The 14,374-nt window shown below is 50.1% G+C and overlaps 4 protein-coding genes across 4 annotated transcripts; 3 read left to right on the plus strand and 1 right to left on the minus strand.

The window, feature by feature from the left end:
* Window positions 1–327: 327 nt before the first annotated feature.
* Window positions 328–1,618, plus strand: CI109_102470 (uncharacterized protein; the record flags this gene model as incomplete). Its single annotated transcript, XM_032004376.1, has 2 exons — window positions 328–655; window positions 759–1,618. The coding sequence occupies 2 exons, from the start codon at window positions 328–330 to the stop codon at window positions 1,616–1,618; spliced, it is 1,188 nt and encodes a 395-aa protein (XP_031861241.1).
* A 484-nt stretch (window positions 1,619–2,102) lies between these two features.
* On the minus strand, window positions 2,103–4,095 carry CI109_102471 (uncharacterized protein; the record flags this gene model as incomplete). The annotated part of the gene is made up of 6 exons (XM_032004375.1): window positions 2,103–2,443; window positions 2,505–2,979; window positions 3,046–3,381; window positions 3,439–3,642; window positions 3,717–3,824; window positions 3,889–4,095. The coding sequence occupies 6 exons, from the start codon at window positions 4,093–4,095 to the stop codon at window positions 2,103–2,105; spliced, it is 1,671 nt and encodes a 556-aa protein (XP_031861240.1).
* Window positions 4,096–4,466: 371 nt separating this feature from the next.
* On the plus strand, window positions 4,467–9,119 carry CI109_102472 (uncharacterized protein; the record flags this gene model as incomplete). Its single annotated transcript, XM_032004374.2, has 18 exons — window positions 4,467–4,494; window positions 4,612–4,778; window positions 4,839–4,981; window positions 5,035–5,834; window positions 5,890–5,931; window positions 5,987–6,321; window positions 6,385–6,397; window positions 6,452–6,855; window positions 6,913–6,929; window positions 6,996–7,018; window positions 7,068–7,163; window positions 7,220–7,234; window positions 7,287–7,780; window positions 7,838–8,386; window positions 8,441–8,516; window positions 8,578–8,627; window positions 8,680–8,810; window positions 8,888–9,119. The coding sequence occupies 18 exons, from the start codon at window positions 4,467–4,469 to the stop codon at window positions 9,117–9,119; spliced, it is 3,615 nt and encodes a 1,204-aa protein (XP_031861239.2).
* A 1,938-nt stretch (window positions 9,120–11,057) lies between these two features.
* CI109_102473 (uncharacterized protein) lies at window positions 11,058–14,331 on the plus strand (the record flags this gene model as incomplete). The annotated part of the gene is made up of 3 exons (XM_032004373.1): window positions 11,058–11,259; window positions 11,334–14,141; window positions 14,207–14,331. The coding sequence occupies 3 exons, from the start codon at window positions 11,058–11,060 to the stop codon at window positions 14,329–14,331; spliced, it is 3,135 nt and encodes a 1,044-aa protein (XP_031861238.1).
* Between the last annotated feature and the right edge of the window lie 43 nt (window positions 14,332–14,374).

Consider the following 14,374-nt stretch of genomic DNA (forward strand, 5'->3'; position numbering starts at 1 on the left):
CTTGCGAACGGAGCACGAAATCACAGACTACAAACCACGATTCCAGTGACGAGCGCGTCGTACTTCCCCCGCACCATCACATTACGGCGAGAACGAGAGAAGGAATCGCGCAGGGGTAACGCATCACAAAGATCATCATTGATATAATATAACACGAATTCCCACACCCTTTGTGTATTGGCTTCATCTTGACTACATACGGTTGAACGGCCATCCGACACGCTGTCAACCTTGTTTCTATAACTTGTGTCACCAAACGCGAAGTGACATACCGGTAATATCACAAGGGAAACACGTCACGCCTGAATTAGTTCACATTCCGCAACAATGTCCAACTCCATACCAGTCGAGTTGGATGATGATCACTTACCTCTACCTCATCCTCCCTCTCGTCGCCACTCGCATTCCGCCTCACTGGCACCACAACAACGACTCCGTGGCGCGTCTCTAAGCGCGAAACGATCGATGTCGATGTCCGCTGCGTCCACCTTGCCGCTGAGCGATTGGGAGGAGGATGATGATGAAGACGAGAATGAGGAAGAAGATTGGGAAAGAGGACGGAGGGAAGAGGAGATGCAAATGGGTCAAGGAGCGGGCGGAGCTGGGAGAAAGAGGAAGAAGAGGGAAGAACCGATGAGCCCGGTCGTTGTCGTTCGTGAGTGCTTCAACTTTCCACTTGTCGAGAATCATATCGAAGTGTCCGCCGTTACTCCATTCCCAATTTTCCTTTGCTAACAGGCTCTCTATTCTTATCACAGTCTATGTCATTGCACTCTATCTCATTTTCCAAATCCTGACCCGATCCGACGATCACGAGATTCTCTCCCATTTACCCCCGACCTCCTCAATCTTGCATTCCCCCAAAAGTCCCCTCGACCTTCAACAATATCATCTCCCTTATCAATTTCCACACCTTCCCAACCCAATGCCCTCAATCCCTCCTTCGTCCTCTACATCACCCTCGATCTGGCGTACCATAGCCAATATCCTCGTGTACCCGGTCTATCTTGCCGTTGCACTGGTGGTCACGCCCCTTCCGTTCCTCCTGGTGGGACTACGATTGCTTCTCGAATTGATAGGCACGATCCTCTACCCGCTCACTGTGACAGGACGGATATTGTTCCGAACTTTCGTAAAGGGACCATGGGGTCTTTTCGTGAGGATCTTGGAGATCTTCTACCCCGTCTACGTGTTTGTGGGAGGTGTATTGGGTGTAGGCTGCGTGTTGGGTTTGGGAGCAGGTTGGGTTGGAAAGGTCATACTGGACTCATTACTCAGGTGGAAAGATGGGAAGAGGAAGACAAAGAGAGGCTCGACTAGTACAACGACAAGTACTAATGGTACTCCGGAGAGATACCCCAATCGTCCTATCGCTGTCGGGAGCGGTAGATCAAAGATCTCTAAACCTCGAAGATCGGACTTACCTACACCACTCGAATCGGCGCGTATACGATCAAGATTATATACACAACCTCAACGTCTACCTCGAGAGCGAGAGCGAAAACTCCCCGCAGAATTCTATACACTTCATGCGTTGGATCGAGAAAGAGAAAAAGAACGTGAATCCGATCTTCGTAAATATACTTCCACTAAAACAACAGAGATATCGTTCACCTGAAGAAGAGGTGGAAGGAGAATCGGACGAATCGACCGATTATCCACGTACACCCGCACGAGCTAAAGAGACTCTGCAAGATCGCATCTCTTTGTTTCCGCCAAGTACGTCAAAAGGAGGAGGGAGAGTAGGGAAAGTCGATTATAGAGAGATGAGAGATAGGGAAAGGGATGGAGAAGGGCGAGGAACAGCTAGGGAACCGGTGGTATTGGGTGTGAGGAAGAGAGGGGTAAGAGAGGGATCAAGTGGGCTCGGACGATGAGTATTCGATACACATAGTGTATCTGGCCATTCAGTACGGATGTTCATACTTGTTGTAGTCTTTGGTGTCTATAACACTCATGTCATATCCATGTTGTATCGGGTTTTATCAAGGCAACGAAGTGTCATGTTGCATGTGCCCATATGGTACTGCGGCAAGCCAATCCGACCTACATACCTCGTCCCGTCTACTGCTTCCTCCTCAACGAACCCCTGCTCCACCGCCTCAGAACATCATCTTCGCGTTCTTATACATCCCCGTCATCACATTCCCTCCATCTTTCACTTTCGCCTTATCACACAACTCTTTCCCTCCATACTTCTCCAGGAACTCGCTATGATCGTAAATCGAAACGCTACGACGTCTGAATCCTTTGACGCCAGACGAATGGGAGAAGAAATCTTTCCCCAAGGGTGGTTGTATTGCCGGAGGCGACTTTGGTTTAGATGGAGATGAAGAGGGGGGAGAGGTGTCAGGGTTAGGGGGGATGGTTTCGTGATGTGATTGTGAACGCTGAGTGGGCGAGTTCATGATGACCGAATAGATGTCTCGAAGAAGCGTGAAATCTGGCGACATGGACTTGTCAGGAACACTATACCCATCTGTGTCCGAGAAGGTTCAACTTACCGGTTGGGAAGAATATATCGAAATACCCCTGCTTCACCAAAAACGTCTCACATGGGATCATACTCCCTCCATATCTCGTTTGAACGACCGGTCCATTCCTCCCTTCCACAGCATCGGGCAGCTCGTCAAAATCAGCGACCATCAATCTATGACCTGGTAATTTCTCTCTCAGTCTTTCGAGGAAGAGTACTGCTTTCGTAGGTATGAAATCTGGCGGGGAGAGATTTGGCGCGAAGGGGAGAGACGAATAAGCACTTCGGAATATCTGCGAGTATAGAAGAGGAGAAGCGAGTGGTGGTGAGGTAGATGGTGAAGGTGGAAGCAGACGTCGGTAGGCGAGTAAACGTCTGATCAAGGGATCTGTGATGGGTTCGTAGAGGAGTGAGAAGTCGCCAGAGGCATCAATGCCTACAACAGCTTGCATAGGTGTCAGAGTGGCAATGTCGTATCGAATCATATCGTGAGCAAAGTTGTCCTATGGTAGCCATTAGTATTAGTAGGCTGATTCGACCGTCTTTTGGATCTTATGTGGCGTACTCACGAAAACTTCCAACGCAACGACGAAACATGGTTCTTCCCCACCACCACTCCCCTCCCATTTGAAGAAATCCTCATTGATCACCTCGACCTTATCCCCGAACCCTTCCTCTTCCGCTCTCTGCTTCTGTCCCTTCGCCAAAGCCGCACTGATCTCGATGATCCTGTATTTGGTCTGGGCGAATACGTCGGGGTGATTATCTCGGAGAAACGTGAGCGAATCGATCATGAATGAACCGTTACCCGCCCCGACTTCGTAGAGCAATAATGGCTGATGAGGGAAATGGTAGAGCTTGTAGGAATGTAAGACGGCAGTAATCAACGATTGGGCGTAGTATGGCTATACAAAAGTAGGAACATTAGCTTCTGTCTCATCCGAGATGACTGCTTAGCTTACCTTGAATAGCTCGGTAGGGGTATGCCACACCTGTCTACCTAAACCACCTTGTTGTCCGGTCGTAGGTTCAAGTCCATACGCTTTCTCATATCGATCAGCCACAGCTTCCTGGAAAGCAGCCGTATCTGCGAAAGACCCAAAATCGAATCCTTCCTTAGGCGGAGTGAAGATCGTAGCGTTTCTGGAGAAGTAGCCATAGTTTGGCTATCATTCCGATGTAAGTTCTGTCAGCTTATGAGCGACCAGAGTCCGCTGTCGCAAAAAAAAGGAGGGCCTACGTTGTAAAGACTGTCATCGATAAAATCTCGCACGAGCATCTTCACCCTAGTAGGTGGTTCTTTCCTGTTCACCAAATCTCTCGCCGTCACTCTTCGCCAATGGACATGCTACACAGATTCCCAACAGAATTAGCGTGAAGTCTTCGCAGCTACCTACACTACAAGTACTCACATCGGGATCTGGATCTTCCGAAAAGCTGAGAGAAGTGTTGTAGTTGTACAACTCCTTATCCCTCTTCTTCGGGGTGGAGGTCGATTGAGATCGAGTTGAGAAGGAAGGGATGAGGAAAGGCGGAAGAGGCGGCAGTCGAGCTCGTCGTTGTATCTGACTACTCCTCAGCAGAGGTCTCAGACCCCTCGATGACGAAGCAGCTGACATGCTCGTAGCTGTCTGATCTGATATGAAATGTCGTCAAGAATTGATCAAGTAGCAGATGATGATACTTTATTGTTCGTTGACACGAAGGGTGGACTACCTCCATCTTGAAATCTGTGCCAATCGAATCAATGTCCGCGGTGTTATATCATTCGTCACCATAGCACCTGGCAGTAGTCACTTTGCAATGTTTAGACGCGTCTCAGCTTGTGTGATTTCTTTCTGGTTACTCTGCTTGTCATCTGTCGTATACAATACTGAATAGACATGGCTTCATTTGACTCATAACATCACATTAATCACATACGCATTCGCATCGCATCATCCAGCCGCCTCCTCCGGCATCGCAGAGTAGCCTCACAGGTCGAGAAGGAATGTCAGGAAACAATGGCGAAAGACAGGGTATGTTGCCACCTAACTCCAGAAATGCTTCAAGTGTAAAACTAATCGCTTGTTGATCCTCCTTCCACTGCTTGCAATCTCGCTCTCTTCCTACATCATTATCAACCCCATGCACAGAGCATTCGCCTTTCTTCGCAACTAACTCTCGATCTACCGTCCCACGTCCTGCATCGTACCTCATGACACCCAATTCGACAGTCGGATCTCCGATGGGTGTGTTAGGGATGAAGGGGAAGGGCAGAGCGGATATGACTCCTGGGGCAGGGAGGAATGACCCCAGCTCGGTAAGTCGTGCCAGTGGCTTGAATCATGTATTCCTGCTAATGTCAGACGTCGTCGCGCAGAAAACGCACGAGCAGTTGACCACCGATCTGCTAGGCTTGCATGAGAAGCGACATGGTATGCTGGAACGCAAGTTCGCGATCATGTCTGGTGAAGTGGTAGTGGATGATCCCGAGACAGACATTGATATCGTTGAGGCTTCTATGTAAGTCTGTTATAAGCCAACGGCTGGCGATCCTATCTGATGGATCTTTTCAGCGCGGTTGTGACACGCAAAATCGACCAGATCAAAGCTCTCTTGGCCACAGCCAAAGCGCAAGTCACTCCATCAACGAATCAACATCCTCCGCCGCCTCGATCTTCCGGCTCCTCAGCATCTACTGTCCCCTCGCTCAATTACCCCACACCTATGACAGCTGGTCCTAGCAGGACAGGAAATACTGCGACAGAGTGGAGTGCTAGACGACCGAAGGGTTTGTCAAGTGATGACTCCGACTATCCTCCTCCGCTCGGCGGAATGCACGTATCGGCAGCCAACTCCTCTGCGGGACCATCGCGACCCCGACAGCTCCGTGTCCCGACACCTCCACCCGACTTTGATGACGAGGATATCGCTATGGCGGAAGGAGGCTTTCCCCCGGACGAAGAGATGCTCGTTCCACCTTCTACACCACCGGAACCGATCGCTACGCCTCCTCGAGCTACTCGAAGTCAAACGAATCAACGGCCCCCATCAAAGACGCAAGCAGCCGCAATGGAAGAGATTCAGGGTTTGCCCGTCAATGAGATTTTCTCATCACCCCTTCGTGCAACACCCAATCGGCCGCCTCGCGTGGAAGCGTCATCAGCAAGATCCAATATGGGCGGTCCAGGTCCTTCCAGCTCTGCGTCTGCCAGTGGACAAGGGTCCAAAGCACCGGCTCCGAGAACGATACAGATCGAGACAAAGTATCCGTGGACAAAAGAGGTGGAGCATAAGCTGAGGACAAAGTTCAAGTTACCCAACTTCAGGAAGCATCAGAAGGAAGCGATAAATGAAACCATGGCGGGAAAAGATGGTGAGTAGCTATCACTAGACTCGATTTGTGACCTTCGCTGATGATCGCGTCGCAGTCTTTGTGCTCATGCCGACCGGAGGTGGAAAGAGTTTGACATGTACGTGTAACTTCTACGATGTATCTCAGTGATCCTATCTGACGGACTGCTGCAGATCAACTACCGGCTGTATGTGATGGAGGCAAGACACGCGGAGTCACCATTGTCGTTTCCCCCCTGATCTCTCTCATCAACGACCAAAGTCGACATCTCACTCGACTCGGCATACCTGCAATCGCTTATACCGGTGACCTGACGCAGAAAGACAAGAATCTAGCACATGAGGAGCTTGCGCGACCAGAGCCGTATACTCGAGTGATATACGTCACACCGGAGATGCTGACAATGGGAGGACATATCAAGTCCATTCTAAGATCATTGTTGCAGAGGAAGCGGCTAGCAAGATTTGTCATCGATGAGGCGCATTGTGTCAGCCAATGGGGTCATGATGTGAGTCAGTCTTGCGTTCTTTAGGCCTGGCAAACGCTAATCACTACTGTTTCTGCCCATCAGTTCCGAGCAGACTGTAAGCTATCATCCATCGAGAGATAATGACCCCCGCTGATTATTGTCCTTGTAGATCTTCGTCTCGGCGAACTGCGAAAGACGTATCCAGGCGTTCCTATCATGGCCTTGACTGCTACAGCACAGAACAAGGTAGAGGAAGATATCATCCGATCACTTGGCATTCAAGGCTGCACTGTCCTTCGTCAATCCTTCAATCGTCCCAATCTGCATTACGAGGTCCGACCGAAAACTGGCAAGATCATCCAAGAGATTGTGGCGTTCATCCGAACTCAAGATAATCAAGCTAGCGGCATCATCTATTGCAATTCGAGAGACAACTGCGAGAACTTGGCGAAAGAGTTGAGGGATAAATATGATTTGGAGGCGCATCATTATCATGCGGGTATGAGCAAGGGTGATAGAAGGAAGGTCCAAGAGGGATGGCAGGAGCACAAATTTGAGATTATCGTGGCAACGGTGAGTAGACCGCAAATGACCGGCGAGAGCGTTGGCTGATAGCTTTGATTCCTGCAGATCGCGTTCGGTATGGGGTAAGCTAGCACAATACCTACTGGAATGAATCGCAGCTGATTGACTTTGCGGTTTTCTCTCATCAGAATTGACAAACCGGATGTTCGATGTGGGTGATATAGTTACCAAAAATATGTGAAATGCTGATTCCCGAGCAGATGTCATCCACCATCACCTGCCGCGTTCGCTTGAAGGTTACTACCAAGAGACTGGACGAGCTGGGAGAGATGGTAACCCGTCAACATGTATACTCTGTAAGTCCAGCTCAAGTCATCTGTCAATGGCAATGCTAACCAACCTGTTCGCCCAGACTACACTTTCAAAGGTTTGTGACAAGAGCGACATCGTGCGAACATAGTGCTGACAGTTTGATACAGATGGCAAGAAGATACTCGGACAGATCGACCAAGACCGAGAACTCACACGCGACCAGAAGGAACGTCAGAAGGCTAGTATGCAGGAGGTTCTCCGGTACTGCAACAACAAAGCAGACTGTAGACGATCTCAAGTCCTGGCATTCTTCAATGAGAACTTCGATCCAGCCAACTGCCATCAAGGTTGCGATACCTGTCTCGGTCGCGATCGGAATATCTTCACTACGGAGGACGTAACAAAGGACGCGGTCAACGTGATCAGAATGATCCAAGCTTTCGAAAGGGACGACCGCATCACCATACTCAACGCCGCTGAGTGTTTCAGAGGCATCAAGGGAAGCTCTGGGAAGGATCTGAAACAGAATCCTCTCTTTGGTGTTGGAAAAGATTGGGTACGAAACGAGGCAGAGAGGTTGATACAGACACTGGTCATCGAGAGCGCATTAGAAGAGTTCTGCGTAGCATCAGCTGCAGGGTGGACCAATGCCTATCTCAGGGTGAGTTTGCGGCAGACAACGCTCAAACCCCGGTGCAAACTGACAATCGCCTCATAGCTGGGCAAAGAGGCGAGAAAGTATTTGAATGGCACGAAGACGCTTAACATGGACTTCCGACAAGCTTCACCTCGAAAACAACCTGCGAAGACAATGGCCAGTACAAGGAAGGTTACCAAAGGGCAATCGCAGATTGATAGCTTCGCCCAGAAGATGAACAACCCGATCGCCAGAAAACGCTCGCATCAGCAGATCTTGGAGGAAGAAGCGGAATTTGACGCTTCACCGTGGGGTGATACAGATGAAGAGGATTACACGCCCGATGACCACGGTGATCCAATAACGCTTCTGAGTGGTGACGAAACGGAAGGAGACGATGACGTTCCCCTGTCGGCTGCTACCAAGAAAAGGAGGACAGTTCAACAGGATAAGCAGTTGGTGCGAGGAGAGCTTGGCAGGGCGAGACCGGCACCAAGTGCCGCTGCTGCCGCCGCTGCTTTGTCGAGATCTGGTTCCCTGGTGATGAGCAAGAATAGCGGCGTCAACCGACAAGATTCAGCCAGTCCAGTCGAACAGTGTTTCAGAGATTTGAAGCGTATGCGTGAAAACGTGAGTGGATCGCTGTGTAGGAGTCTGTCTTATACCGCGCTGACATATGTACAGGTCGCAAACAAGAACAAAGCAGCACCAAGGCTGGACGAGGGCATGCTGCAGTTGATTGCGGCCACCATGCCAGCGAGTGAGTTACGGTTGACAAGCCAAGCGATGAGAACTACAGCTGATATGATGTCGTTACACAGATGAGGGCATGCTCAAGAACATCGAGGGGATGACGTCTGCTCATATGAAGGTATGTCAGATTCGAATCCGTGACGCAAGCAAGGCTGACAAGACCTTGAAAGACCTATACCACCAAGATCCTTGGCATATGCGTCAAGTATCGACCGAAAGCGAATCTCGGTACACCGTCTCCGTTATTTGCTGCGGCCACAGCTTCGACGTCCAATCCCGTCAACGATCCCGTCCGACCAAAGTACGTATATGCGTCATTAGAGATGCGTGGACCCCCATGTGCTAATTATTTGACACGTTCTCCCTCTCCGGTTATAGTGGCGCAACGATGGCGAAGCGACTCCAGCAGTTTGCGTTTGACCCCAAACGCGGTAGTACGAGTGCCGGTGCCGTTGTACAAACCAAACTGACGACGACACCGTTGAAAGGAGCATCCTCCCTCGCTTCTTCCCTTACAACGACTACCACAGCAATGGGTCGCCAGGGAGGTATCCGTCCCGTGTTAATACCCAAGGGAGGTACGAATAGTAATCGGAGAGATAAGTTTTGAGGGGGGATTGTCAGACGCGATGCATGCGACGACAAAGTGTGGTCGGTGGTGGGGATGAGAAATACGCAGATAGGAAATATCTTCTCACGCTCCATGATGTGGTGGGACGTGGTCTTCGTACTCCTAACCTATTGCAAAGCATGTATGTATCCCGGTACATGATGTTATCTAATCATTAACAAAACCTCTGTAACGTGGGAAGGACAGTGTGGGACTTCAAGCGTTGCTTTATATAATCACTCCTCGCGACCGAGACGAAAGATGATATTGTTGTTCCTTGGCGCAAGGGGTTCGCCCCGTGGTATTGTTCCGCGAGAATCGGAAAATGCACGTTTCCGCCCTTATTGTCATATGCAGTTAGTCCGATCGATCGTACAGGGAAACTCAAGGACCAGTTACTGAGAGCAGGGCAGGGGTAATTGCCATGAGATGAGAGAAGAAGAAGAAGGGATCTATCTGATGACGAGAAGCTCAGAATAGATACTACCTTCCGCTGTATATGATGTGGCGTACGCCGTCCGGACCTTTTACCAATGCTACCATTGACGGTTAGAACACGTCCTCGGAAAACTGCAGGAAAGCAAGAGTGAGAACACGGTAGTAGCAGGGCAGGGGGAGGGGGAGAGATACCCAAGAAGGGTCCGAATGAGGGACGAGGGGGAAATCACGTTGTACCACGTTGTTCAACATTTTGCTTCCCGCTCTTTGTCGGGTTCCTCGAGTTTGTCTTGATTTTGATTTTTGAAATCGCATCGTCCTTGACGTTACGCCCAATTATTATTTTGACAACGTTACTGCTTCTGTCCCCAGTTCCCAGTTCTCAGTTCCCAGCTCCCATGCACCGATCACTTTCACTCTTCGCTACCGAAACCGTACACGGCCGAAGTATAGCTGCGCTGCGCCGAGAGTATCATACTCGTTGCAGTGACTGCAACTGCAGCAACAACGTTACGAGGCAAAAATGGGGATTCCCGCGTAGACTAAATTAGACTAAAAGGTCCCTATCCGTCATTTGACAGGGTGGTGGTGTAGAGTTACCACACTTTCACTTCCTTCGTCTTCCAGGGCTTTGACTACCTCATTAGACTACTACTACTACCTAAAGAAAAGGGACAAAGGAATTCAGGTTATGGCATTAGCATGTCATGCAGCCATGCACTACCACTGCGCAGGGGAGGGAGCATCAACTTACTCATGTTTCTCTCGATGGTTAGTCTTACTATTTCGACCGCGTCCGGAATTGCGTGTGAGTCTGTGTGAATTGGATCCCCATCTTCCCACTCCTACTCGCTCCTTTCAAAAGTATATCAGTCTCCTTGAGGTCGGGGGTCTTTTCGTCTCTCAAGCGACAGGATTCGACTTCTTTGCCTTCAACTCCTGCTCGGGTTTGGGTTTTGGGGACATTGTTGTCAAGCAAGCTTCGGTCGACATACACGGTGATCGAAAGACCAACCAACTCAGACACAAAACGTAACAACAACACAAACGGATCGACAAGACACACACACAGACTTACATAGCTGTGCTGTGCTGTGCGAAGCCTTTGTTCTACTTTTACGACCTCACCCAACATGAGGCATACGATAAATCGTACGAATCGACCTTAAGAAACGATACATTGTTATCAAACCCCCTTTACTCAACGCATCTCAGGACCTTTACCCTCAACTCGCACCACCTGTGAGACACATCTCGGGTGTACGTACTAAATCGAACCGTCTCAACGTATAAAGTCAAACCCTCTACCGGAACGTCTTGTTCCCCTTGTCCTTGTCTATCAAACCCGGTCAACCGGTGAGTGGAATCAGAATTCACTTCTGGCTCCAACGAGTGCTTCGAAGACTAAACTAATGTGGTGTAATAGAGCTCTCCTCCAAAAGACATATCCCAACCTCATCCGCTTCGCATTTCGATCCACCTATTTAATTTTTTGTCACAATGGTGGAAGAACCCATGCCAGCGATTGAGGAGGAGACGATGCCAGTGATTGAAGAGGAGACAAATCTGTCGAATGGCCAATTCGTCCTTGGGCCTCCAATCTCTGAGGGGTTGGACAGAGAGAGATACATCTATCTCAACGAAGAGGATCAGAAGGATTACGAGCAGCAGAGGGAATCACCGCCTGAGGACGAGTACGAAGGTGAGTGATACTGACTATATCTTACCGAAAGCCGAGCCGTGACAGCTGACCGCCACTTCTTCTGCTCTGTGTAGACGATGATATGCCCCCTTTGACACCAGAAGCCGCTGCGCAAATGTCTCCTCCTCGCACCCCTCTCTTCCTAGAACACACTCTATCCCGACGTTCGAGCGGTGCAATCTCCCCAGTATCCTTGTACGCCTCACCCCCTTCACCTCGACGACAACCAGGCTCGCCTAGGATTATCACACGTCGATCGTCCCGTTCTTCGTTACGATCCAATACCCCTCCCGCTTCACCATCGCAAGAGTATCGAAGTAGGGTATCGCTGGACGCAACGCCCATCCCTCCATCTCTCGAGTTCGCTCCTCCTGCATCGCCTCGTTCGACCCATTCCATGCGACAGAGCGAATTCGACACCGAAACAGTCGCTGAGAGTTCGAGCTCTAGTCCTCGATCAAATGGCAAGACGGCTCGATTCTCACAAGCTATCCCGATGAACCGATATGATCAGGAAAGCACCAGTACACACACATATACAACCTCCCATTCCTACGCATCCAGTCTCTCTAGGGAAGAAATGACACCTTCCAGGTCAACGGTGGAAGGACAGGTGGACCGAGTGCTTCGCTCCACCCCTGGGGTGATAGGTTTAGGCGAAGGATGGGCAGGTGGACAACAACGTTCCGAAGGGAGTGGTAGATCGTGGTTCCGACGTAAGAAATCATCGACATCGCAAATAGAGGAGGACCCTCTCGCTCTTTGGAGTCGTGATCCAGAAGAGAGCGGGGGACCTTCGACGACCCATTCGCCCCTCAAGGATATGTGGAATCGCTCCAAACGAAATTTGTTCAGTCGATCCTCCACTGCGCTGAACGACACCACATCCCAACCACCATCAAAGGCGAGGGGATTCTTCAGTAAAAGTCTTGTAAATCTCACTACTTCGAATCCCTCGAACGACACCTTCTCGACCCGCTTGGACAACGAGTCTGAAACAAATCGCAGATCATTGGCTCAACGCTTCAATCTCTCTTCTACGTCAGAAACAATGCTCAACACTGTCCAACCTAACAAGACGTCCATGCCACCGTCGCCCTCACTTCCACTACTTTTAGCCGCCCCTCTGACAATTCCCGAGTACAAGCAACAGCCCCAGCAATCTCGAGTAGTGCGACAGTGGAACGACAACGCTGCCTTCTCTAGGTCCGAGACCAATCTATTTTCTATCGAAAATGAGATTCCTTGTCGATCGTCTTCGTTGCAACGCCGTAGTCAAGGTCTTAGACCACCCTGGAGACCTCAATCATTGTTGATCGCCGGTCGACCGCATACGCCCCTTATACGAGAAGTTGACGAAGAACCATCGCCTACGCAAGCTCAACGAACCGAGTCGTCAATCTCTCTCGAAACTCCAACCACGTCGGAGACTTCACACCCCGAGGAACAGGCCGATTCTCAACCTACCCATCCGCTTGTGAGAACGGCCACCTTTGGGATTGACGATGCTGCTACCGAGTTGAGGATAGATGATGAGGAGCCTGTTCCTGGATTGGATACGATAGAAGCTTGGGCCAGGGGAAAGGAAGCGCTCGACAAGCCATTACATCGTGTGCCTTCACCGCAAAGGAGGGCAAATGGCGAAAAGAAAAGGTCTTCCTTGTTAGGTAGGATGATGACCGTTTTCACTTCTTCGCTATCCCGCGGGTCTTCGATCAGGAGTACAACCTCTTCGTCATCCGGCTTCGGTAGAGAGGCATCTACGACTCCGATTCGCAAGACGTCATTCAAAAGACCGAAAAGAACCTCCGCAACAATCACACCACGAGCGATGACTCCCGTCATGGAACCCTTGTCTACGCCTTTCCCGTCTCGACCATCTTCTGCGAGCGGGTTACACCCTCATAAGTCATGGCGCAAGTCTTCCTTCGCGAAACGTCTTTCCAAACTCACTGAACTGGACAACGAGAATGAGGAGGATGGCAATGAGATGACTCAAGGACGAGTTGAGGATTCCACCTTGGCTGGCAAGTTCCGAGAACATCGTCGATCGACGAGTATCCACCTGCTGTCTCCCCTTAAGAGTCGGAAATCGCAATCGAGCCATGTTCATCTGGACTTATCGACCCGGTCACCAGCGGGGTCAACATACTCTGGATCAGTCCGTGATCTCCGAGGTATGACAGCGTCATTGTCCATGCCTGCTTTGACGAAATTCACGACGACCGATCTCAATCTTCATGTCGACCTTGATGGCGCTGGAGAAGGTCTCGGGTTAGAGGACATCCTTGATGAGGAAAGAAGGGAAAGCATCGTGCAGCAGCTAGTGACCACAAAAGGCGACAGTGGAAAAGATCCTGTCGCTTCATCGTCAAGCCAACCCGGGGGCTCTCCGAGGATGAAAAGGAGATCGATGCACAGTTATAGCAAGAGTTCGTCTGAACCTCTCTCGTCGGTCATCGAGGCAAGATCTTCGGCAAACACCAGAATTCGACATAGTTCGATGCAATTGATCGGATCCAAGTTCGAATCGAATGCTCCCCCCAGTCCTTCAAGTATGGTCATACCCACATTCGATTTCGAGACCACCAGTCCTGATTCCGCTATTGGTATCACAACGCCGAAGACTGGTGAGATCAGTTTAGGCGGAGGAGGTTCGTTCTTCAACCATCTTTCGTTAGGGGAAGATGCGTTCAAGCAAGGAAGGACTGAAGAGGAGAAAGTGATCTCGTTCCCGACCCCGCCGAAGAGGGACGAGAGGAGATTGTCGGCGATATCTCATCCCTACTCATCTTTAAGAATCAGTGAGAACGGAGGATTGGATACAAAGAGAACTTCGATGACTTCGTTTCTTAGCAAGATCTCATTCGACGAGAGTGACGGTGAGTACTCGTTTTTTACATCCGTGAGATAGGATAGAAGCTGATCTAATGATTTGACTGCACAGTGGTCGAACAGAAAGCTATCAGGGTTACATCCCTCTCTGAGCTGCAACAAAGAGCGAGCGTGTTGACGATGAATCAGCTTGGTCAGAAAGGACTGTGGTCAGGTGTTCAGGCTGGTTCGGCGTAATATAGGGACTACTTGTATAGAGAGGGGTTGTACCGTACAACGT

This window comes from Kwoniella shandongensis, chromosome 4, assembly GCF_008629635.2.
Source record: "Kwoniella shandongensis chromosome 4, complete sequence".
Lineage (NCBI taxonomy): Eukaryota > Fungi > Basidiomycota > Tremellomycetes > Tremellales > Cryptococcaceae > Kwoniella > Kwoniella shandongensis.